General features: G+C 43.2%; 1 protein-coding gene across 1 annotated transcript in view; it reads left to right on the forward strand.

Moving 5' to 3' along the window:
- The window catches only part of LOC111967451 (vascular endothelial growth factor receptor kdr-like), a 75,447-nt gene that overhangs the window by 26,249 nt on the left and 21,615 nt on the right, over nt 1–27,583 (forward strand). Inside the window, 12 exon segments of the mRNA XM_023992488.2 lie at nt 922–1,036; nt 7,775–7,883; nt 9,127–9,414; nt 9,686–9,832; nt 11,073–11,195; nt 13,132–13,238; nt 21,190–21,313; nt 21,845–21,949; nt 24,636–24,749; nt 24,926–25,014; nt 25,705–25,858; nt 27,001–27,098. Of these exon segments, the coding sequence (XP_023848256.1) occupies nt 922–1,036; nt 7,775–7,883; nt 9,127–9,414; nt 9,686–9,832; nt 11,073–11,195; nt 13,132–13,238; nt 21,190–21,313; nt 21,845–21,949; nt 24,636–24,749; nt 24,926–25,014; nt 25,705–25,858; nt 27,001–27,098 (1,573 nt within the window).

The following is a 27,583-nucleotide window of genomic DNA, read 5'->3' on the forward strand; positions in this document are numbered from 1 at the left end:
AAGGTGCCTCATTTCTGCAGCCCTAAAGATAATCAGCTCTGGCATTGGAAAAAGTTGCTCATAAACGATTGAAGCTGAAAAGGGCCTGTTTTTTCAACAGCTAATGAGGGAGGTGCATCAAATAGAGGTTTCAGCCCAGCCACAGCCTAGTTGGAGGCAGATTGAGCCAAATGTTTGTTTATACAGTTCAGACCCCCTTCAAGTACAGTACCTGTCATTGCAAATTTACCATTTACCATTTCAGGATCAGACCTCGTATAAATCACAGTCCCCTTGTGGTTGGGGAAGCGTAACGTCTTAGATAGCAAGAAAGAGGGATGGAAGAGGTGAAGGAGGCAGGAAGGGTTCTTTCTTTATCAGCAGCAGGGTAAGAAGGTATCAGCTGTCTGTTGTTGACCCACCAAGGTCTGGGGATTAGCCTTATCTTCTCTAGTCAGAGAATGAGGGGGTTTCCTGTGCGAGGTGACGCATAGCACAGCCCTTCCTATCACCCTGCCGTTTCCTCCTGCCTCCCAGCCCGCTTGGCCTGGCCGCCTCACTCCTCATCAGTCTGATTGTTCCCCTCAGTAGACAGGAGGAAAGCGAGGAGAGGAGGAGAGGCTGGCTGGTGTTTGTCTGGTTTAACAAGCCTAGGCAGCCTGGGCTGTTACCCGCCCTAAAAGGCCACACAAAATCTATAATGTTAGTCAGAGCCTCATAAGGCTAAATGCCTGACCGTTCAGAGCGACACGTTGTAAAACTGTTTGTACCGCTTTCGCTGGTCCATAGTGTCATTTCTGATTCCCCCTAATGAAATATAGGAAAGGATGTCTTCTGTTTTGTCCACTGTTCTGTACTAATTTTCGAAACGGATTTTATACTTTAGGTAACCTGCAGCCGTTTCATCTAGATCAGTAATGACTGGTTTCCTCTGTCCTATAGGTGTATCCTTTACACTGAGCCAATCCCAGTTCAAATGGACGATAAGGGGAACTACTCACACAACTGGATTGAGAACATATACAACAAAACTGAACTGGTAAAAGGGAAAAACAAGGTATGCTTATAGTATAGTTTTGATGTCATTAGATTTGTTATATACTCAGAGAAACTGACACTTCTTAACGTTGGACAACATAGAACAATGATTCATGTATGTGTGCTTGTCATATATGATGCATGTTTGATACTGAGCATCAATTTCCATGACAAAATAGTCCTTTAGGGTCAGTCAATACAACAATTACTTTAAGATTTATATGAAAAAGGGATCTAGATTAAATGTCCAGATAGAGAGAGAGAGCGCTCTGAGAGATCAACACTGAAGTGGGATTCTCCACGATCGTTCTCTTTGAGACGCCAACATCTACACTTTACAATACGCCTTATTATTTCACTTTTATATAATGGTTCATTCTATCTGCAATAGTTTAGACTTATGTAAATGTAGCCAAAAGTTATGGAAGGAACATCAATATGCATTTATAATTGTTTTATTTTATTTAAAAAATGTAATAAATAAAAAACAGTTTTTGATCAGTCATTATTGGGTATTATGTGTAGCGTGTTGAGTAAAAACATTTTTTAAATCAATTTTAGAGTAAGGGTGTAACATAACAAAATGTTGAAAATGTCAAGGGGTCTGAATACTTTCCGAATGCACCGTAAATGACAGAAAATAGACAGATCAAAATATAAATACAAAATGTAAGCAGAAAGAAAAGCACGGGCATAAAAAACTAACATATTCATCACTAATAAGGTCCTCTATCATCTTTCTGAATTGCCCTAGAGGCACCAGAACATCACATTTTAAGAATGTTTTGAAGATTGTTCCACAAATAATGTGCAAGAAAACTAAAAGCTGATTTACCTAACTCAGTAGAGAGCAAAGGAATGTCCAGAGGCAGCCGTCCCTGAGACCAGGTGTGGTAAATCCTGTCTTAAGTTTAGTAATGACGTTAGGTACAGTGGGAGTTTTTGTACAATTGCTTTATAGATGACAACACAGCAATGTATCAACCTACATGAAATCAAAGAAGGCCAACTTTCTGGTAGAGAATGCAGTGATGAGTACTAAAATTGTTGCCCGTAATAAAGCACTGTGCTCTATGATAAACTGCATCTAACGGCTTGAATGAAGTGGCATAGTCTAGGACCGATAGGAACGTCGACTGAATAATCTGCTTTCTACTATTTAGCGAGAGGCAGGACCTATTTCTATAGAAGAAGCCATTTTTATTCTCAGCTTCTTAACTAACTCATCAATGTGCTTTTTAAAAGACAGCTTTTTATTTATCCATATGGCCAGATATTTGTATGCAGGGACATGATCAATATGGACACCATCCAAAGTACATATGCTGAAATAATCAGTTATTTTTATGCGCTCTAGAGGACAACATATACTTAGTTTTACCTGCATTCAATACTCATTTCAGGTCAATCATGTTTTTCTCTAATACAATGAAGGCAGACTGTAGTTCAGATAGAGCCTAGTCAACCGAGGGGGCAATAGCATACACAACAGTATCATCGGCATACAAGTACAGGTTACAATTTTTTACAGACAAGTCGATATTGTTAATGTAAACAGTAAAAAGTACAGGACCCAGAATCGACCCCTGCGGGACACCTTTTGTAATATTCAGGAAACCTAATTTAACACCATCGGTAGATGGTTGAGTTCTTTCTGTCAAGTAATTTTTAAACCATAACATGCAGCCTGGTCTAGGCCAATTAAGGAAAGCCTCTGAATTAGCAGCGAGTGATCAACAGTATCGAAGGCCTTTGACAGGTCAATGAAGAGGGCAACACAATGTTGCCTTTTATCCACACAGTTAACCACTTCATTTATAACTAGGGATGCAGCAGAGATAGTGCTATGACCTGGTCTAAAACCTGACTGATGTACATTAATGATTACATTTCTTAGATAAGGAAGATCTTAGCTGAGAATTAATCAAGGATTCTAATATTTTAGCTAGGCAAGAACGTTTATAAATAAGGCCATAATTATTTAGGTCACAAGGGTCAATAATGAAATATAGTACAGTACATCGTAAATACAGTTAATTTATACATTGTTGTATAAAATACAGTATGTACAGGGGGAAAGCAATATATGGTAAAGGACATTTATTGTATATCAGTAGGTATATTTATGACAAGGAATCCCACTTTATTGTTTACGCTGTCTTAACTGCCAGGCATTTATAAGCAACTCAAAAGTCAAATCATATATAGTCAGCAACAAATAGACCATCAAATCTGTCATTATTTGCTTTTGATTAAAAGAAGCCCCTTAGCCTTCAATTATAGTCAAAGCAAGTTGAGCGCCAGAACTGCCATGAAGAAAAAGCATTTTGTCTCTCTTCAGGGCTGCTCTCCTGAGTCGTTCATTCGTCTGCCCTTCAACTGACAGACACCATTAATTTCACCCTGCTGGAGTGAAAAACACCCTCAGACAAAACGCAGGTCATTGGATCTAAAGAAGCTAGGCCTGAAGCTCCAGCCAAGGCTCTGCCTGCTCAGCCAGAGAGCAGCGTTTGTTCTGACATCACTGGATCATTGTCTGTTGGATCACTGAGGGCTGTGGCGCTCCGTGTAGATGGCACAATACAGCCATACGGCTCAAGCCATGCGTGTGCAGACAGAGGAGAATGGCCTTTAATAGGTTCCCTCCTAACTCCACTGACCTGTGAACAGATCAGCTGTAATACGCTGAAACCAAATACGCTGAAGCCTAATAGGCTGACCACACCGCTAGCGCGCGTGCGCGAGCGTTGCAAAATAAATTTAGAAATCTATGTTATTCAATTATTGCACCCACACTGCTCGCGCGCGTCAACAAGCGTCTGCGTTGCCAAGGGCTAAAATAGAAGTAATTCCTATTTCTGACGCAGATCACGCTGCAAGTCCTGCCTCTCCCATCTCCTCATTGGTTTATAGAAGCAGGTACCCACGTGCCATCTCCTCATTGGTTATACCCACGTGGGTGATTGAAAGACGAAATGTTTTGCCGGTTGTCGTGGTAATACTATGAAAGTTTAGATGCCATTCACCATATAAGTTCAAAGATGAAAAAACCGAGAAGGAGGAGAGATGACTAGAAACGATTCGGTTGGCCGTTTTATGTGTAGATTAATTGTCGGAGTAGAGGACCTTGTGCATTTCAGGTAAAATAACAACTCAATGTTTATATCCCAGAACAAATTAGCTAGCAACAGCAGGCTAGATAAATAGGACAAATTAGCTAGCAAGTGCAAGCTAATTAGCTAAATTGCCATACATGTTTAATGCTTTTCAACCTGTCCCCAAATTAATGTCATTGGTTCAGAGTTTGTTTTGATATTTTAACCTGCGTGTTGTGATCGCGTTTGGTGTGGGGGGACAAAATACATTTATGCACGATGGCGCACGCGCGCAGCCGGTCTGGGTTCCGTGTAAGACCAAAGCACTCCTTAACAGCTTCTACCCACAAGCCATAAGACTGCTGAACAATTCATCAAATGGCCACCCGGACTATTTACACTGCTGCTACTCGCTGTTTATTATCTATGCATAGTCACTTTGCAAATTACCTCGACTAACCTGTACCCCTGCACATTGACTCGGTACCGGTATCCCTAGTATATAGCTTAGTTATTGTTAAGTAATTTTCTTGTGTTACTATTAGATTTTAGATTTTTCACTTTAGTTTCTTTAGTAAAAACTATTTTTCTTGAACTCCATTATTGGTTAAGGGTTGTATTCGGCGCATGTGACAAATAACATTTGATTTGATTTGAAAATATTGAAACTAAGTTTGGAAATTGGAATAATATGTTATTTTCATAGTTTTTGTCATATCTGTATTATTATGGTATAGCTGAAGGTAATGGTTACATCTCCTCTCACTGAAAATGGCCCACATCTTGGCATGCGTTCCCAAAGCTGAACATGGAGACTGTAGACATTGCAGCACATATCCTAGGGGAGCTTGTTACCAAAACCATTCACCCCAAACATAATTAAGTGCAGGCCTCAACTGCTTTCCCCAAAAGCCTATTGGATTAGTTGAAAGACAGCCGTTCCAACACACTGGGTCAAATTGGGGCATAAATCCAGTCAGCATATAAATATTTCAACAGCACAAGCAAACCAACCAGTGAAGAAAATACTGGTAATTAGCCATTACCCAAACACATATACTGGTGTAGTAAACTTTTATTAAATGGTATTTCTCCTGCTTTACCCTAAAGGGAGATTTATGAAGGCGTTTCCCCCGGCTGATGATACATGGTTGATGGCATTTAGAATCATGCTAATTGTATACATACACAAGTAGTAATAGAGAGCCTAGGCCTCATTCACTTCCAGCACTACCAATCTCTGTTTGACATAAATAGGGAGGCTCTCCTTATTTACAAGCGCTTGCGGCCCAAACACCGGTGCTTTATAGGGGTGAGGACTAAGGGTCAGTGATAACAAGCGGCGGTTTAAAAGAGAGGGATTTGTTGGGAGTGAATTCCTCTCTGTCACCCCTCATAAATCGCTGTGCCCCGTGAACGAGAGTAAAGTGTTGGTCAGGGCTGCAGGGCTGGCCTCAGAGGGTCACAGTGCGTCTGGTCAAGTCACCACTTAGGGACAGAGTGCACTTTCTGAAACAACTGTTTTCCAGCTCAAATTACATTATCATTGGTAATGGCAGTAACGCAACACCACACAACTACTCCATCAATACTCTGACCAATGTCATCGCAACTCAGGGTAGACAACGTAACACAACTTTAAACAACTTAGCTAGCTTTTCCATCCAAAGATGTTTAAACACCGCACAATATGAGCTGGGACGTTAAAAACGTACTGAAACAGTGAAAATGTGTCACACACAGTCAAGTCTCATTACCAAAGCCCTGTTTCTGAGGGTCAGAGCACAATGCCGCTAGAAACCCAGGAAGTTGACACCACCTAGACAATACAGCCACAGCATTCAGCACCTTTGATGTAGCTGCTCTGAAAACAGATGTCGTTCTGAACACAAAACAGAACCCCACGCAATCTGGCCCCTTGCCCAAATCTTACTCACTATTATGTCTACTTAAGCCGTTAAATGGGTTCCACTCCAACGGCGATAGAATCTAGTGTGGCATTGTAAATGCTCTTCAGGAAATGACATGGAGGGCCAGGCGCTCGTTCTGTGGAGCGGTGCTGCTAGGAGAGACGCGGCAGGTTTTAAAAAGTCCAGATGTATCCTTCCATTAATGTGAACTAACTCAAGAGAATAAAACAGGCTTAAGGCAGACCTCTGACCCACCTGCTAATGGCAAATAACCACACTGGTGTTGATGGAAAGTCTTCTGAGGTACAGTACCAGTCAAAAGTTTGGACACACCTACTCATTCCAGGGTTTATCTTAATTTTTTTGCTGTTTTCTACATTGTAGAATAATAGTGAAGACATCAACACTATGAAATAACACATATGGAATCATGTAGTAACCAAAAAAGTGTTAAATAAGGTCATCTGATGCAGCACTCCTACATGCTCCTTTTTGGTCAAATAGCGCTTACACAGCCTGGAGGTGTGTTGGGTCATTGTCCTGTTGAAAAACAAATAATAGTCCCACTAAGCACAAACCAGATGGGATGGCGTATCGCTGCAGAATGCTCTGGTAGCCATGCTGGTTAAGTCCGCCTTGAATTCTAAATAAATCACTGACAGTGTTACCAGCAAAGCACCATCTTACCTCCTCCATGCTTCACGGTGGGAACTATACATGCGCTGATCATCCGTTCACCTATTCTGCATCTCACAAAGACACGGCGGTTGGAACCAAAGGACAGATTTTGTGTTTCTTGGCCCAAGCAAGTCTCTTCTTCTTATTGGTGTCCTTTTGTAGTTGTTTCTTTGCAGCAATTCGACCATGAAGGCCTGATTCAAGCAGTCTCCTCTGAACAGTTGATGTTGAGATGTGTCTGTTACTTGAACTCTGTAAAGCATTTATTTGGGCTGCAATTTCTGAGGCTGGTAACTCTAATGAACTTATCCTCTGCAGCAGAGGTAAAGCTGGGTCTTCCTTTCCTGTGGTGGTCCTCATGAGAGACAGTTTCATCATAGCGCTTGATGGTTTTTGCGACTGCACTTAAAGAAACTTTCCAATGTTCTTGAAATGTTCTGGATTGACTGACCTTCATGTCTAAAATAATGATGGACTGTCATTTCTCTTTGCTTATTTGAGCTGTTCTTGCCATAAAAAGGACTTGGTCTTTTACCAAATAGGGCTATCTTCGGTATACCACCCCTACCTTGTCACAACACAACTGATTGGCTCAAATGCATTAAGAAGGAAAGAAATTCCACAAATTAACAAGGCACACCTGTTTATTGAAATGCATTCCAGGTGACTACCTCATGAAGATGGTTGAGAGAATGCCAAGAGTGTGCAAAGCTGTCATCAAGGCAAAGGGTGGCTACTTTGAAGAATCTCAAATATAAAATATATTTTGAGTTGTTTAACACTTTTTTGGTTGATACATGATTCCATATGTGTTATTTCATAGTTTTGATGTCTTCACTATTATTCTACAATGTAGAAAATACCAAAAATAAAGAAAAATGCTTGAATGAGTAGGTGTGACCAAACTTTTGACTGGTACTTTTGACTGGTACATGTTAATGAACCTTTATTTCTACAGGTTGGTCTCACTGAGGTGAAATCTATTTTGCAGGAGATACATGTACAGCAGATAGGTACAGCATTCGCTGGCTGTACTGTAGATCTAATGATTGACGTATTCTCTCTCCTCCATAGACTGTGAGTACGCTAGTGGTGGGAGTGGCTCACTTCTCGGGGATCTACTCCTGCGTGGCCGAGAATGTACTTGGCACCTGCACACTGAGAACCCCTTTCTATGTGGACGGTAAGTGGGTCAACCTAACACTACAAAGCATGGGGAGGTGGTTGAAAGATCTTCTCTTTTTTTTAAGAGATTTTTTGTATAGCATAAGGCAAAATGCTAGTTGGTTTTTATTTCTACGGGCCAGGCGTACAGAATAGCTGTAACATACATGACGTTTGGTTTCCAATGACTTACACATATGCACTGTAATGAATCGCAAGGCAATCGCTAGAATGCACAGGATGTATTGTGTAATAAGGAGAGCTGCTCCGGGTGGACATTAATTGAAACCGTCTTCCTCCGGAGCAGGCAGGCTTCAGGACCGAACGGAAGAGGTCAAACGTCCTGAGCCATATGCTACAGTCTAAAAACAGCTTTGAGCATTCACTGTAGCGCCGGCAGGTCATTCATCTTCTTCTTTGAGCCTGCTGCTGCATAATTCACTTGTTATATGCATCTGAACAGTTCCAAATGTTCATGAAATGAAAATTCCATCTAGTCCAGTTGTGTAATGACAAGAGAAATCAGCTGGCAGGCCATGCAACCAGTCATCACTTTTTGTCCTCAAAAATTACAAACTTGAACGATTTGAAGTTGAAAGCTGATTGATGATAGTTTGGAATTGAGAATGGTGGTGACACTGTGATTGGGGACACTGCTGATGATGCCAAACTCTGAAGACCCGGATGAGAATATAGATCATTATTTAGGAAGAAGCGCTGAAATGTACCACCATTCCTGAGGTGGAGGTGACTGAGAGCGCTGGATTGCTGCTGAAAAAGAGGACGGCGGAATTGTAATAACAGCTGTCTTCTTTTACGGAACACAGAATGCTTCCCAGAGCAGTCTGGCTCACCTCAGGCCCGGCCCCCAGACTGACTCCTAATGGACAGCTGTACACCGCCAACCTGCTTCCAATTAACACAGTGATGAAACAGGAAATAACTGCAAATTTGAAATTCCTAACATGGTGATGTGCAGCTTGATGTTTTAGAGATGTACTTTCCCAGGATAGGACAGCTTCAGTCAGCTGACTATCTCATGCTACGTGTCTATCTCCCTGAGTGAGAAGAGAGAGTTGTAGTAACATTGATGCTCTTGTAACCCACTTACATACTGGACAATGTGTTCATGTATTGCATAATCTAACCAATACTTATGCTTGATAGTTTTACTAGGTACCCAAATGGGGTGTCCCCCCCCAAAAAAAAGATGCTCTAACACTCCTTATGACCTAATGTGTTTTTCCCCTCTCCCCCACCAGATCACCCTCAGCACCTGGCCATCGAGCCCCAGACTGCCATCGAGGGTGATGACGTCACTCTGACTTGTCGCGGCACTCGGTACCTGTACACAGACCTGCAGTGGCACAACTCTCAGAACTACACTGTCACCCCCGACAACGTCACGGCCCTGCAGCTCAGCCCCTACGCTATCTCTCTCTCCCTCTCCCTGCACAACGTGTCCAGGAGTCACACAACAGGCTACCAGTGCTGGGCGGGTAACCTCCACAGCAAGAGGGTCATAGTCCAGACTGTGCTGACTGTGGATGGTGAGTAGGAGACAGGAGGAGTATTGCCTGCTGGGTGATCAATGAGATCTATCAGAACAGTAATTGCCGCACCACTGTCATGTCATACGGGTATTGCTCAACTCTTTCTAAGAGTAATATGGTTGTATTACATCGTATTTCGGTAAAAGGTGACTGTTGCTGGATATAATCACACTCGTAATTATGCAACCCAGTAAGGGGATGAGTTTGTCTGGGAAAGTCTTGAAAAGCAGAGTGATCTAATTCAGATATGTTTTTGTGGTTGATTCAGAGAGGAAGAGGCCGTGGCTGAGACAGAACCTGACCAATCAGGATGTAAACAGCAGCAGTACTCTGACTATGGCCTGCTACGCCCTGGGTGTGCCGCCACCCTACATCACCTGGTACAAAGACAAGCTACCAGTACAGGAGGGTCCAGGTAAGGACTGCTGGAAATGACTCGTGATTAGGGGCCCTGAGGTTTCCATGGTCGGGCCCTACTCATTGTTTTTAGATGGTCTTCAGAGATAGATGGGAGGGGTTTAGGGGAGCTGAAGCGTGGGACTGGATGGTCTTCAGATATAGATGGGAGGGGTTTAGGGGAGCTGAAGGGTGGGACTGGATGGTCTTCAGAGATAGATGGGAGGGGTTTAGAGGAGCTGAAGGGTGGGACTGGATGGTCTTCAGAGAGATGGGAGGGGTTTGAGGGGAGCTGAAGGGTGGGACTGGATGGTCTTCAGAGATAGATGGGAGGGGTTTGAGGGGAGCTGAAGCTGGAAGTAGAAGACTAAGTATTGTTGTCCATTTAGACAAATCTAAGTTTGAGGTGTTCGGATCACAAAGAAGAACATTCGTGAGATGCAGAAAAAATGAAAGATGCTGGAGGAGTGCTTGACGCCATCTGTCAAGCATGGTGGAGGCAATGTGATGGTCTGGGGGTGCTTTGGTGGTGGTAAAGTGGGAGATTTGTACAGGGTAAAAGGGATCTTGAAGAAGGAAGGCTATCACTCCATTTTGCATCGCCATGCCATACCCTGTGGACGGTGCTTAATTGGTGCCAATTTCCTCCTACATCAGGACAATGGCCCAAAGCACAGCTCCAAACTACGCAATAACTATTTAGGGAAGTAGCAGCCAGCTGGTATTCTGTCTATAATGGAGTGGCCAGCACAGGCACCGGATCTCAACCCGATTGAGCTGTTGTGGGAGCAGCTTGACCGTGTGGTACGTAAGAAGTGCCCATCAAGCCAATCCAACTTGTGGGAGGCGCTTCAGGAAGCATGGGGTGAAATCTCTTCAGATTACCTCAACAAATTGACAACTAGAGTGCCAAAGGTCTGCAAGGCTATAATTGCTGCAAATGGAGGATTCTTTGACGAAAGCAAAGTTTGAAGGACACAATTATTATTTCAATTAAAAATCATTATTTATAACCATGTCAACATCTTGACTATATTTCCTATTCATTTTGCAACTAATTTCATGTATGTTTTCATGGAAAACACAGGACATATTCTGTGACCCCAAACTTTTGAATGGTAGATATATAATATATATATATGTGTGTGTTATATACTGTGTATATATATATATATATATATCTACCCCCATCCCCTAAAATGGTTTTATTATAATTTTCTCCATAAAATCTGAGCTGTAGACTTCATGCTGTGTTCCAGGTATTACTCTGAGGGAGGATGGGGTGCTGACGATCGAGAGAGTGAAGAAAGAGATGAGGGCTTGTACGAGTGTCTGCCAGCAACGTGAGGGAGTGTGAAAGCCAGCTGTCGTCACTGTCGTGGGTGAGTCACTTACTCTTTATTTCCATCATAATGAGGCTTTACGAAACCATGTCACGCTGATAGCGAAACCAATGAATCCCAACTACAGTACATTAACCACACCATGAACAAACACACCATGAACAAACACACCAGTGAACAAACACACCAGTGAACAAACACACCATGAACAAACACACCATGAACAACACAACCAGTGAACAAACACACCATGAACAAAACACACCATTGAACAAACACACCATGAGACAAACACACCATGAAACAACACACCAACGTGACATAAAACACCATCTGAACAAACACACATGAACAAACACCAGTGAACAAACACCACACAGTGAACATACACAACCATAACCAAACACACCCATGAACAAAACACACAATGACAACACACAGCCTGAACTCCAACCACACCAGTGAACAACCACACCATTACCAAACACAACCATGAACAAACACATCCAGTGAACAATACACTCTCTCATGAAAAACACACCCATGAAACAACACACCATACTCAACCCCACACCAGTGAAACAAAACACACCCATGGAACAAACACCACCATGAACAAAACACACCAGCTGAACAAACACACCACGAACAAAACACCATGAACAAACACACCCATGAACTCAACCACACACAACCAATATGACAACCACATACAAGACACACCTGTATGAACAAAACACAACCAGGTAGACATAACTACCATCGGAATGAAACAAAACACACCATAACAACACAACCATGAACTCAACCACACCAAGTGAAACAAACACACCATGGAATACAACACACACCAGTGAACAAACACACCTAATGAACTCAACCGCAACAGCTACCAAAGCGCCGGACTCAATCACCAGCTTCTTGTGGCCCTAACTGGAGCTATGTTTCTCATTAGCACCAGTACAACCAGCAAACTAATATAAGCCCTCTGCCATAGACTATTCTAATATATATATATACATTACATGCACACCAGAAAGAGAGACCAGCATAAGAACGTCGCAACAAGAAACACACCATTGCCACCACGATATTCCTCCACCTCGGCTGGGGCGCGCTCATTGAGCTAGCTAGGTCTCCACCCATGTGCGGCTACGTGACCTGCAATAAAGATAGATGTGTGAAGAGTTCCCACTAATGACTGTGGGCACGGCCAGGGGAGAAGTCCTCTCGTTAAAGAACCATGGGACTGGAAACATGATGACACAGACTGGGGGGGGGGGGCAAGGTCATGCGACGGTATTCTGACGACTAGACTTGGCACCAGACATGAATTCCCGTTCCCCCAAAAATGTCCCATTTTCCTCAAAGTCCAACCCCGATGTCAGCATCATCCGTTAGAGCATGTCCAACATTAGACAGTTTGCTTCATGCATTGCCAAACCCTTATTTAGGCATTACTCTAAACAAAACTATGTCACAAAATTCCTAAAGATTAAGGAAGGCAGTTTTGAGATGGCTGACTGTGAATGTTGACATTGTTAGTTAAGAAAATAGTTTAATATGAGATGAATGTGCAACAGTGTGGGATGTATAGGCTAAGCAAACTAGGGATACGCAATGGAATGTGTTTCCACTTGTAGCGTGTACACAACATGGCGGAAATGACTTCATCTAGCAAAAAATGAATAACTGAGAGAAATGCCAGAGTGGACTTTAAAAAAATCAACATTGCAGTGGTGTAATTCACGTCCTTGGATTCAATTAGCGAAATTGACTTTCAAGTACTGGATAAGTAGGCCAGTGCCATGTCTTACTCTAATATGTTAAACAAACAAAACCGTTCCTCTATTGTGTACATCCGTTTATATTTATTCTCAGTTATCAATTCTTATACATTTTTCAAGAATCATCGAAAACACAGAATTCCTCGGTGAACAACAGTTGACTAATTGTTCCTGTGGTCTCCTTCCAGGTGATGAGGGGAAGCCCAACATTGAGGTGATCGTCCTGGTGTGTACAGGAGCTGCTGCCACCTTCCTCTGGCTCATGCTCATCCTCTTCATCCGCAAGCTGAGGAAGGTAACAAGAGATCTCCCTGCAATCACAGCTAGTTCTCTAGCGTCTCTCACTCTTCTTGACTGTGAAGACATTTGAGAGTGTAAACTGTTTGGATACTGCACTGAGCACTTTGCATCATGCCATTTTAAAAAATGTTCTTCTCAAGACCTATTCAAACACCCACACTACATTTTTGAGGTTTTTGTATGTGTTTCAGGAGTGGAAGCAATCTCGTTATACAAATTCCACAAACAGCCATCACTGAGTCATTTCTCTTGCGAAATGCAATTTACTTTGGATAATTTTATCTCTATGTTTACGATTTCCACATTTCCTGACATTGGAGAAGTGCTTGTGTACTGCATGTTGAGAAATAATAGGTTCAGAGACAGCTTCTGTCTCCAAGCAATAAGACTGCTGAATAGCTCATCAATTGCTACCTACACACTGACTCTATCTGCACTGACTCTATCTGCACTGACTCTATGCACACTTATAGGTCTCTATCCACACACTCACACACACTTCAAATATAATAAAATAAAGTTGTATTTTTCACATGCGCCGAATACGACAGGTGTACCGTGAAGTGCTTTCTTACAAGCCCTTAATCAACAATGCAGTTCAAGAAATAGAGTTAAGAAAATATTTACTAAATAAAATAAAGTAAAAAAAATAATAAAAAAGTAACACAAGAATATTACATAACAATAGCGAGGCTATATACAGGGAGTACCGGTACCGAGTCAATGTGCGGGGGCACAGGTTGGTCGAGGTAATTTGGACATGTAGGTAGGGGTAAAGTGACTATGCATAGATAATAAGCAGCGAGTAGCAGCTGGAGTTTCTGTACGGTCAGATGCCGAGAAGTTGCCATACCAGGCGGTGATGCAACCGGTCAGGATGCTCTCGATGGTGCAGCTGTAGAACTTTTTGAGGATCTGGGGACCCATGCCAAATCTTTTCAGTCTCCTGAGGGGGAAAAGGTGTTGTCGTATCCTCTTCACAACTGTCTTTGTGTGCTTGGACCATGATAGTTCATTGGTGATGTGGACACCAAGGAACTTTAAACTCTCAACCTGCTCCACTACAGCCCCGTCGATGTTAATGGGGGCCTGTACGGCCCTCCTTTTCCCATAGTCCACAATCAGATCCTTTGTTCCTTTGTCTTGTTCCTTTGTCAAATTGAGGGAGAGATTGTTGTCCTGGCACCACACTTCCAGGTCCCTGACCTCATCCCTATAGGCTGTCTCATCGTTGTCAGTGATCAGGCCTACCACTGTTGTGTCATTGCAAACTTAATGATGGTGTTGGAGTAGTGCTTGGCTACGCAGTCGTGGGTGAACATGGAGTACAGGAGGGGACTAAGCACAGACCCCTGAGGGGCCCCAGTGTTGAGGATCAGCGTGGTAGATATGTTGTTGACTATCCTTACCACCTGGGGCCAGCCCGTCAGGAAGTCCAGGATCCATTTGCAGAGGGAGGTGTTTGGTCCCAGCTTAGTGATGAGCTTTGTGGGCACTATGGTGTTGAACGCTGACCTGTAGTCAATGAACAGCATTCTCATATAGGTGTTCCTTTTGTCACTGTGGGAAAGGACAATGTGGAGTGCGATTGAGATTGAGTCATCTGTGGATCTATTGCGGCGGTATGCGAATTGGAGTGGGTCTAGGGTTTCTGGCATGGTGGTGTTGATGTGAGCCATGACCAGTCTTTCAAAGCACATCATGGCTACCGACGTGAGTACTACGAGGCGGTAATCATTTAGGCAGGCTACCTTCGCTTTCTTGGGCACAGGGACTATGGTGGTCTGTTTAAAACATGTAGGTATTATAGACTCGGTCAGGGAGAGCTTGAAAATGTCAGTGAAGACACTTGCCAGTTGGTCCGCGCATGCTTTGAGTACACATCCTGGTAATCCGTCTGGCCCCGTTGAAAGGTCTTGCTCACATCGGCTATGGAGAGCGTGATCACACAGTCGTCCGGAACAGCTGATGCTCTCATACATGCTTCAGTGTTGCTTGCCTTGAAGCAAGCATAAAAGGCATTTAGCTCATCTGGTAGGCTCGCGTCACTGGCCAGCTCGCAGCTGGGTTTTTCTTTGTAGTCCGTAATAGTTTGCAAGCCATGCCACATCCGACGAGCGACAGAGCCGGTGTAGTAGGATTCAATCTTAGTCCTGTATTGACGCTTTGCCTGTTTGATGGTTCATCTCAGGGCATAGCAGGATTTCTTATAAGCATCTGGATTAGTGTCCCGCTCCTTGAAAACGGAAGCTCTAGCCTTTAGCTCGGTGGGGATGTTGCCTGTAATCCATGGCTTCCGGTTGGGATATGTATGTACAGTCACTGTGTGGATGACATCGTCGATGCACTTATTGATGAAGCCGGTGACTGAGGTGGTATACTCCTCAATGAAATTGATTTAAGTTTGCCTGCATTAAAGTCCCCGGCCACTAGGAGTGCCCCTTCTGGATGAGCATTTTCTTGTTTGCTTAGGCCCTTATACAGCTCGCTGAGGGCGGTCTTAGTGCCAGCATCAGTTTGTGGTGGTAAATAGACGGCTACGAATAATATAGATGAGAACTCTCTTGGTAGATAGTTTGGTATACAGCTTCTCATGAGGTTTTCTAACTCAGGTGAGCAATACCTCGAGACTTCTTTAATATTAGACATCGTGCACAAGCATTTATTGACAAATAGACACACACCCCCACCCCTCGTCTTAACAGACGTAAAAGTTGTTACAAACAGCTCCATTATTCTGAACACTTATACTCTCACTCTCGCGCACACACACACATATACACACACTGACGATACAGACACTAACACTTTCACACACACACACACACACACACACACACACACCACACACAACACCAGCACACACACACACACACACACACACACACACACACACACACACACACACACACACACACTCATGGACAAGTACAACCAGTCCTGCTATGCCATCAGTAAGGCAATCAAACAGGCAAAACGTCAATACAGAGACAAAGTGGAGTTGCAATTCAGCGGCTCAGACAAAGGTGGCAGGGACTCCAGACAATCACGGATTACATAGGGAAACCTAGCCACATTGCGGACACTGACGCCTTGCTCCCAGACAAGCTAAACACCTTCTTTGCTCACTTCGAGGAAAACACAGTGCCGCCGCCGCCGCTGGCCATCTCTCCCTATCCCAGTCTGTTGTCCCCACTTGCTTAAGATGTTCACCATTGTTCCTGTACCCAAGAAAGCGAAGGTAACTGAACGTCAGTACAGAGACAAAGTGGAGACGCAATTCAACGGCTCAGACTCGAGACGTATGTGGCAGGGACTCCAGACGGATTATAAAGGGAAAGCTAGCCATGTCGTGAACATGAACGCGTTGCTCCCGGACAAGCTAAACACCTTCTTCGACTGCATTGAGGAAAACACTTGATTTGATTTTGATTTGACTAAATGACTATCGCCCGTAGCACTCACTTCTGTCATCATGAAGTGCTTTGAGAGGCTAGTTAAGGATCATATCATCTCCACCTTACCCTACACCCTAGATCCATTACAATTTGCATACCGCACCAACAGATCCACGGATGAGGCAATAGCCATTACACTGCACAATGCCCTATCCCATCTGGACAAGATGATCACTGATGTAAGAATGCTGTTCATCGACTACAGCTCAGCCTTCAACCCCATCGTGTCCTCCAAGCTCATCATTAATCTCAGGGCACTGGGTGTGAACCCCTCCCTGTGCAACTGGGTCCTGGACTTCCTGATGGGCCGACCGCAGGCGGTAAAGGTAGGCAACACCACATCCACTACGCTGATCTTCAACACGGGGGCCCCACAGGGGTGCATGCTCAGCCCCTTCCTGAACTCCCTGTTTACCCATGATTGCATGGCCACGAACGTCTCCAACTCAATCACCAAGTTTGAAGACGACACAACAGTGGTAGGCCTGATTACCAACAACGACGAGACCCTGGCGGAGTGGTGCCAGGAAAATAACCTCTCCCTCAATGTCAACAAAATGAAGGAGCTAAACGTGGACTTCAGGAGAAAGAAGGAGGAAGGCACCCTGATCCACACCTACGGAGCCGCAGTGGAAAGGGTGAAAAGCTTCAAGTTCCTCGGCATACATTTCACGAACAACTTGAAATGGTCCACCCGCACAGACAGTATGGTGAAGAAGGCGCAACAACATCTCTTCAACCTCAGGACACTGAAGAAATTTGGTTTGGCCCCTAAGACCCTCACAAACTTCTACAGATGCACAATTGAGAGCATCCTGCCGGGCTGTATCACTGCCTGGTACGGCAACTGCACCGTCCACAACCGCAGGGCTCTCTAGAGGGTAGTGCGGTCTGCTCAACGCATCACCAGGGGCACACTGCCTGCCTGCCTTCAAGAACATCTACAGCACCCGGTTTCACAGGAAGGCCAAAAAGATCATCAAGGACCTCAGCCACACGAATCACGGCCTGTTCACCTGCTAACATCTATAAGGAGGAGACCGTACAGGTGCATCACAGCTGGGACCGAGAGACTGAAAAACAGCTCTTATCTCCAGGCCATCAGACTGTTAAATAGTCACCACTAGTTAGCCTCCGCTCTGTACCCTGCCCTGATCTTAGTCACTGTTACTACCTGGCTACGACCCGGTACCCTACCCTGCACCATAGAGGCTGCTGGCCTACAGTATGTACATAGTTATGGAACACTGGGCACTTTAATAATGTTTGCATACTGTTTTACCCACTTTATATGTACAGTTGAAGTCGGAAGTTTATATACACCTTAGCCAAATACATTTAAACTCAGTTTTTCACAATTCCTGACATTTAATCCAAGTAAAAATTCCCTGTCTTAGGTCAGTTAGGATCACCACTTTATTTTAAGAATATGAAATGTCAGAATAATAGTAGAGAGAAGGATTTATTTCAGCTTTTATTTATTTCATCACATTCCCAGTGTGTCAGAAGATTACATACACTCAATTAGTATTTGGTAGCATTGCCTTTAAACTGTTTAACTTGGGTCAAACGTTTCGGGTAGCCTTCCACAAGCTTCCCACAATAAATTGGGTGAATTTTGGCCCATTCCTCCTGACAGAGCTGGTGTAACTGAGTCAAGTTTTTCAGTTCTGCCCACACATTTTCTATAAGATTGAGGTCAGGGCGTTGTGATGGCCACTCCAATAACTTGACATTGTTGTCCTTAAGCTATTTTGCCACAACTTTGGGAGTATGCTTGGGGTCATTGTCCATTTGGAAGACCCATTTACAACCAAGCTTTAACTTCATGACTGATGTCTTGAGATGTTGCTTCAATATATCCACATAATTTTTCGTCTCCTTCCTGAGCGGTATGACGGCTGTGTGGTCCCATGGTGTTTATACTTTCATACTGTTGTTTGTACAGATGAACGTGGTACCTTCAGGTGTTTGGAAATTGCTCCCAAGGATGAACCAGACTTGTGGAGGTCTACAATTTTTTTCTGAGGTCTTGGCTGATTTCCTTTGATTTTCCCATGATGTCAAGCAAAAAGGCACTGAGTTTGAAGGTAGGCCTTGAAATAAATCCACAGGTACACCTCCAATTGACTCAAATGATGTCAATTTGCCTATCAGAGGCTTCTAAAGTCATGACATCATTTTCTGGAATTTTCCAAGCTGTTTAAAGGCACAGTCAACTTAGTATATGTAAACGTCTGACCCACTGGAATTGTGATACAGTGAATTATAAGTTAAATAATCTGTCTGTAAACAATTGTTGGAAAAATGACTTGTGTCATGCACAAAGTAGATGTCCTAATTGACTTGCCAAAACTATAGTTTGTTAACAAGAAATTTGTGGAGTTGTTGAAAAACTAGTTTTAAGGACTCCAACCTAAGTGTATGTAAACTTCTGACTTCAACTATTTATATATATACATATATATATATATATGTAATATATATGTAATATATATGTATATGTATGTTTTCATCAATCTACACACAATACCCCATAATGACAAAGTTTTAAAAAACTTCAATATCACATTTATGTAAGTATTCAGAACCTTTACTCAGTACTTTGTTGAAGCATCTTTGGCAGTGATTACAGCCTCGAGTCTTCTTGGGTATGACGCTACAAGTTTGGCACACCTGTATTTGGGGTGTTTCTCCCATTCTTCTCTGCAGATTCTCTCAAGCTCTGTCAGGTTGGATGGGGAGTGTCACTGCACAGCTATTTTCATGTCTCTCCAGTGATGTTCGATCGGGTTCAAGTCCGGGCTCTGGCTGGGCCTCTCAAGGACATTGAGACTTGTCCCGAAGCCACTCCTGCGTTGTCTTGGCTGTTGGCTTTGTCCATTGTCCTGTTGGAAGGTGAACCTTCGCCCCAGTCTGAGGTCCTGAGCGCTCTGGAGCAGGTTTTCATCAAAGAACTCTCTGTACTTTGCTCCGTTCATCTTTCCCTCTATCCTGACTTGTCTCCCAGTCCCTGCCGCTGAAAAACATCCCCACAGCATGATGCTGCCACCACTATGCTTCACCGTAGGGATGGTGCCAGGTTTCCTTGGCATTCAGGCCAAAGAGTTCAATCTTGGTTTCATCAGACCAGAGAATCTTGTTTCTCATGGCCTGAGAGTCTTAGGTGCCTTTTGCGAAACTCCAAGCGGGCTGTCATGTGCCTTTTACTGAGGAGTGACATCTTTCTGGCTACTCTACCATAAAGGCCTGATTGGTGGAGTTCTGTAGAGATGGTTCTCCTTCTGGAAGGTTCTCCCTTCTCCACAAAGGAACTCTGGAGCTCTGTCAGAGTGACCATCGGGTTCTTGGTCACCTCCCTGACCAAGGCCCTTCTCCTCCATTTGCTTAGTTTGGCCGGGCGGCCAGCTCTAGGAAGAGTCTTGGTGGCTCCAAACTTCTACCATTTGATGGAGGCCATTGTGTTCTTTGGGACCTTCAATGCTGCAGACATTTTTTGGTACCCTTCCCCAGATCTGTGCTTCGACACAATCCTGTCTCGGAGCTCTATGGACTATTCCTTTGAACGTATCAAACTGGGATAAAAGGGTCTGAATACTTTCCGAATGCACTGTACATATACAGTATACTGTATTTATATTCTGACATTGCTCGTTCTAACATATATACATATATATATTTCTTAATTCCTTTCTTTAGATTTGGTGGATTTGCATGTATTGTTTTGTATTGTTAGATATTACTGTACTGTTGGAGCTAAGAATGTAAGCATTTCGCTACACCCACGATAACATCTGGAAAATATGTTTGGTAGTTACAGTCTTGTCCCATCGCTGCAACTCCCGTACGGACTCGGGAGAGGCGAAAGGTCGAGAGCCGTATGTCCCCCAAAGCACAACCCAACCAAACCGCGCTGCTTCTTGACGCAATGCCCACTTAACCCGGAAGCCAGCCGTTACCAATGTGTCGGAGGAAACACTGTGCACCTGGCGACCGTGTCAGCGTACACTTCTCCCGGCCCGCCACAGGAGTCGCTAGTGCGCGATCGTACAAGGGCATCCCTGCCGGCCAAACCCTCCCCTAACATGGACGACGCTGGGCCAATTGTGCGTCACCCCATGGGTCTCCTGGTCACGGCCGGCTGCGACTGGAAGACCAGAATCTCTAGTGACACAGCTAGCACTGCCATGCAGGGCCTTGGACCACTGCACCACTTGGGAGGCCAGTCCATGCTTTTTTTAGATTCTATTCTGGATTTTATTTTGGAGGGGGAAGCATTTCTCTGAATGGTTTACACCTGTTATATTCTGTGCATGTGACAAATAAACGTTGATTTGATTTGAATAGTTTCCGTAATAGTATATTGATGTTAACAGTGATAGTAGAGCATGTGTTCTTGTCTTTTAGTTAACATACTTACTGCACAATGCGCTCCATCACCATTTTATTATATTCTATTACATTCTATTTTATTCTCCCCCCTTCCAGCCGGACTACATGATGGGTCCATCCATCATCATTGACCCAGACGAGTGTCCTCTGGACGAGCAGTGTGAACGCCTGCAGTACGATGGCAGCAAGTGGGAGTTTCCCCGAGACCGCCTCAGACTGGGTGAGTACCTTACTACACCATACAGCACCGGTACAGTCTAAGAAGTCACTCACCATGACCACGCTGTAACTCAAAGGCCTATACGCACCATGAATTGGCACCTACTGTAAGCGTATTTACTTGTCCAGCCTACATTTCACATCCACAGGTTAATGTCATGGTGATAAGGTGGCACCCATAACTGTGGGTCCTCTTAAACTGTGTGACCCTGTTTGCCCATTACATTGAAATATAGTGCCAGAGAGGATGGTATGTGGCAGAGGTGTCACCCCCCTGTGAAGAGGGTGTAGCGTCGTTGCTCATTAGCGACCCTCCACTGTCGCCTGGACTTAACGGCACTATAAATCCCCTGGAGGAGCGCTTCACGGGCCCAGTGGTCAGAACCTCAGCAGGTTGTTTTAATTACCCATAATTCCCCTGATAGAGGACCCAACCAGATTTACTACTCCCCAGGGGCCAGCCACTTTCATTTACATGTAGACCTATTGTAACCCACTGGCCCATCTCTCTCTCTCTTGCTCTCTGTTCCAGGCAAAACTCTGGGCCATGGAGCCTTCGGGAAAGTGGTGGAGGCCTCTGCTTTTGGGATTGACAAGCTCTCGACCTGCAAGACTGTGGCCGTCAAAATGCTGAAAGGTATGGAAGAAACATTATTATCAAGACTTTCATCTGAACATTTTCTATATGCTAATTTACAGTACTCTCATGTGCACTTCTGTTGAAAAACCATGTTGAAAAGTCTTCCACATAGCTTCCTTTTGCTCACACCTGGTGGAAATGGTACTGATAAAGGTGCTCCTCGCCAAATACAAACACAATATCCATTGTTTTGGGTGTAACAGATGTAAAACAGCCATCTGTCATTTCAGCAGACAATTTGGTTTCTCGTGCATGATATGGATTCAAAAGCCGTGCTAGCACACGTGCGTGTAATTAACAGTCGCGCACAGGCTATTTGTTCAAAGGAGGCGTGCGTTGGCTGCTTCTCACTGTTTGGCCTGAGTGAGATTAGGACCTTGGTGTCCCTGATGAGGATGACAGTCTGCAGATATGACAGGAATCAGGATAGCATTATATTTGGTGTTAGCGATTGAAAAGTTTAAAAGTGTAAAAAATAAAAAAGTTGTAAAATAAAGGTTTGAAAAATAAAAGTGGTTATTAATAATTGTAACCCAGAAGCTTTGGAGATACACAAACAATTGGAAACAATGACCCCCCCCCCCCCCCCCCCCCCTCCTTCCCACATATGATTTATGTTCACCATAAATTATGGTCATTTCAGTCTTTCTAAATCTGGCAGAGCATATTTATCCCATCAACAATTGAGTAAAAAGCAGTAAAAAGCAATGCAGAAGGAGAGAGACTCCGAGAGAAGGGGAGGGAGGGAGGGGAAGAGAGAGAGAGACTGTCCAAGGAATTTTACCTAGTGATCTTAGCAGAATAAACATTTCAGCCCAATATCACTGACACTGGCTGTATCCCCTTAGGGTTGATGTGGTCCAACTAACTTTCCTCCTGGTTCTGTTAGGATATTCAACTCTAACTCTGTAGAGTAATGGGACCACAGATGGATGCTGATGGTGTTGTGAAAGATCTAGCTACATGGGGATGATAAATCAGGCCATTTGTTAGATATTTCTGTCAGTGTCAAGGCATTAATCATCTCTTTCCATTAATCATGGAGGAACCAAGCTCACCAGGCCGGCTGCTGCTACGCTGCTCTACTGCTCTACTCCGGGCCCCCCAGGTCAAACATAATGAAAAGCAGCTCACTTCCCTAAACTGACCCTCCGTGCAGACTCACCGTCAGTCAGCTCCAGCTTCCAGAGCAGACTGGGACCACTGTGATGAGCCAACATAAGATAGAGCAGAAGTACAGTCCCACAATTCACAAGTTCTCCATTTATTATTTAAATCCAAGTAATTGATTCATTGTTTAAAACCTTTTACTGCATGGGGCTAAATCAGGGTCGCACAGAGTGTTTCTTGGTAGTTCTAAACAAATAAAGTATACACCTCACACACATGGTTATGGGCTTTAAAAAGAAGACACCTGTACCATGGCAGATATAGAGTTGAAATGTATTCAGTTGTGAGTTTGCATCCCAATATTACACTTTATATACATCACAGAAGACTGAAATATAACATGTTTATTCATGTTTATTAATTATGAAATTATGGAAAATATGAATAACCTTCCACCCATGAGGCCACTAGAGGACAATTTGGTCGTTTTTTCCCCTCCATTTTTTGGTAATTTGGTCATCGGAAGTTCTCCATTCATTTTTTAAATTCAAGTCGTTGATTCATTATTTAAATCGACCAAAATCCCCGTTAAAGTAAATCACATCCAGGGAGTCCGTAATGGCTGAGAGCAAGATTATTTCGCAACACCATTTTGTTCAGTCAATGTTTTCATTCTGTTTATCAGTTAGGGACATTATTGGTACCGTTGCTAACTCCAACCACCTGTGTCCAGAAGAGCTTTTCAGATAATAAAAGAGAGATATTACACAGGCACATTGGACGCATTAGGCTGCCACCCAACATTGACTAGTTGGTATTCCACAGTCTTTGAGATCAATGTTACTGAGAGGTTTAGAGGGACCGTTAATCTTTGCGTCGATGCCCCCCCCCCCCCAAAAAGGATGAGTCACTTTGATGGTGTTTAGTTTACGTGGTTAAGAAAAACCCTCCCTCTGACCTCATAGCATTCCTGACCAAGATATCGGCCTCTTATATGATGTGTAGACTGGCTATACAACTGAGAAACAAAACAGCATTTTATATTCTGGGAAAAAAGAATGTTACTGTCATATTGACTCTCCATGTGTGCTGCAGTGTTTATTGTGATGTAATGTATTGCTGTGCTTTGGGTTGTGCCCTCGTGTATGCAAGTATCTCATTTAAAGTGAGAGAATGCTGATGTTTGTGTTTTAAGTCCTATATTTTTCCCATGATGACTTAATTTATTTTCCGCTGTCCATCTTTGCATACCATCTTAACCTTGCACATTGAATGTTCTCATGCAGATAATCATGTTACCTTATGTGAAAAATGTCTTGCCTATCTAAAATCTCCTCCGCATGCGTACAAATCTGTTCTTTATTTTCCATCTATACTGCTTGGTTTCCAGACGTCCATGAACGTACATCAGTTGGAGTAATCTTAAACGAAGATAAAAAAATTATATGACATTTAATTTAAAGTCCAAAATACATCCACTCTTTTGTGGAGTTGTATGAAACAGTATCCCCGCAGTAGGACATGTACATTTAACCTTCATCCCTGTAAATAGTCTGTGTTTATGTTGAAACAGGAGGAGCTACGACAAATGAGCGCAAGGCTCTGATGTCGGAGCTGAAGATCCTGATCCACATTGGTCATCATCTGAACGTGGTCAACCTGCTGGGAGCCTGCACCAAGCCTGGAGGTGAGAGAGAGAGGGTTAACTCTTATGTTTAAACTTAGTCACACTGTATGACTTGCATACAATTTGTGAAGTACGTTTATAAATTGTTGGAATCTCAGAGAAAATCCTGTTTTTACTGTTTATGAATCATTACTTGTTTGGAATCTTATTTGAATTCCGTGCTTCTTTCTTCTCAGGTCCATTGATGATGATAGTGGAGTACTGCAAATATGGAAACTTGTCAAACTACTTGAGAAGCAAGAGGGCTGATTTCATCGTTTATAAGGTAAATCAGCAGCTTTCAGAAATCCTGCTTTGTCACGGCTCTCTTCCTCTTCTTCCTCTGAAGAGGTGTAGCAAGGATCAGACCAATACGCAGCGTGGTAGGTGTCCATGTTTTAATATAGAAAACTGAACATGAACACAAATACAAAAACAATAAACGTGAACAAACCGAAACAGTCCCGTGTGGCACAAACACTGACACAGGAAACAATCACCCACAAAATACCCAAAGAACGTGGCTGCCTAAATATGGTTCCCAATCAGAGACAACGATAAACACCTGCCTCTAATTGAGAACCAATCTAGGCAACCATAGACTTACATAAACACCTATAATGAACACAACCCCATAACTCTAKAAAAAAAAKCTAGACAGTACAAACACCCTAGACGAGACAAAAACACACAAACCACCCTCGTCACACCCTGACCTAACCAAAATAATAAAGAGAACAAAGATAACTAAGGCCAGGGCGTGACATGCTTTCTCATCAAATCAAAAGCCTTCATGATTTAGTCTACTTAGCTGTCAAAACCTTCATGATTTAGTCTACTTAGCTGTCAAAACCTTCATGATTCAGTACATTTCTCAACCTAATAGGAAAACCCCAGATTGTCAGAAGAACCGTTTTCTAAAGTGACTCAAGGTTTGCATCTGTATTTTTGATCTGGTGTGTGTCTCGTATGTCAGAGCCAGGACGGTAAGGTGGTGACGTCGGGGTCGGGCTGTGACCTCAGCGAGCTCATCAAGCGGCGCCTGGAGAGCGTGGCCAGCACCGGAAGCTCGGCCAGCTCCGGCTTTGTGGAAGATAAGAGCTACTGCGACTCAGAGGAAGAGGAGGAAGGTAAACTAAATGAGCCAACAGCGTCTTCCTTCCCCTCACCGCCCCCTTCACCCCTCCCTCTCACCTCCACCCACACTCCCATGCCCCCTGATTGTTTTCTTCCCTGGGCCTGATGGGACGTTTCCTCCTCCTATTCATAAATTAAATCGATAGGACAGGAACCCCGGGCTGATACCCACTGGGCCTGGAGGAAAAGAAGGAGTGGAGGAGGAGGCCTCTGTTGACATCCTCCTCTGTCCTGACTGTTTGCCTGCTGGCGCGTCGGCCATTTTAAATATAATATATAACAATATATATGAATGGTAAATAATGTATTGTCATTTTGGAGTCACTTTTGTTGTAAATAAGAATAGAATATGTTTCTAAACACTTCCACATTAATTTAGATGCGACCATGATTACGGATAGTCCTGAATGAATCGTGAATAATGATGAGTGAGAAAGTTACAGGCACACAAAGGTCATGCCTGCAAGACATGCTAACCTCTCACCGTTACAATAACAGGGGAGGTTAGCATTTTTGGGTGGGTATGATATTTATGCCTCTGTAATTTTCTCACTCACCATTATTCACGATTCATTCAGGATTATCCGTAATAATGGTAGCATCCACATTAATGTAGAAGTATATTCTTATTTACAGTAAAAGTGACTTCAAAATGACACAATACATTATTTACCATTCATTTCCATTGGGCACAAAATAATCTGAAACACAACCAAAACAAACTGCAAATGCATAAAAATTGTAAAGTCACAAGCTTGATGTGACAAATGTGATAATTGCGTGCTAGGAATGTGGAACCAATTTATTTATTATTTATTTTTATATTTACATTTTTTATTTTAACTTTTGGCTACTTTAATAGACATATAAGTGAATTTGTCCCAATTCTTTTGCTCCATTAAAATGGGGGACTATGTACAAAAAGTGCTGTCATTTCTAAACGGTTCACCTAATATGGATAAAGAAAATACCATCAAATAAAAGCTGACAGTCTGCACTTTAACCTCATAGTCATTGTATCATATAATTTCATGCCAAAACTTTTGGAGCTCACTGTACGTGTTACACCGTACTAAATCATGTTCATGAAAATAGTTTGTATTCATTTCCACTTTATGTTCCGTTTTGCCCTCAGAGCCAGAGGATCTGTACAAGAGAGTGCTGACAATGGAAGATTTGATTTGCTACATTTTCCAAGTTGCAAAAGGCATGGAGTTCCTGGCTTCACGCAAGGTATGCACCTCCTCCAGGCAAATGACAGTATCAAAATACTTTGCTAAAGGTAGTCTTGTGACACACATGTTGGGTATTAATCTAATACCACTTTATAAAGCTTTATTCAGTCCAGTTGACTTTAGATTTAATAAAAGGCTGTTGTATTTTGACAGCTGGGGAAGTTGTTTTGTTCACATTTTTTATTCATAGAACACTATGTTCCTTGCGAGTCTATTGGCTATAATCAGTCTAAAACTCATTCAGATTTAAAGGTCTGTCACAAGCTCTGAGAGAGCGGATGGTACTAATTAGTGAACCCATTGTTGTCAATATTAGAGAGAAGGCTTTAACCTGGGTATGGAACACTTCGCATTCCGAATACAATTGATGACTGTTCCATATGGTTGTCTTAGCTGACATGCACAGGGCATTGAGTGTTTCCTATCAGGTCACATGGTCAGGAAATAGTCCTAGCCATGCTTTATCACATTAGGCTGAATCGT

This window comes from Salvelinus sp. IW2-2015, linkage group LG8 (assembly GCF_002910315.2).
Source record: "Salvelinus sp. IW2-2015 linkage group LG8, ASM291031v2, whole genome shotgun sequence".
Classification (NCBI taxonomy): Eukaryota; Metazoa; Chordata; class Actinopteri; order Salmoniformes; family Salmonidae; genus Salvelinus; species Salvelinus sp. IW2-2015.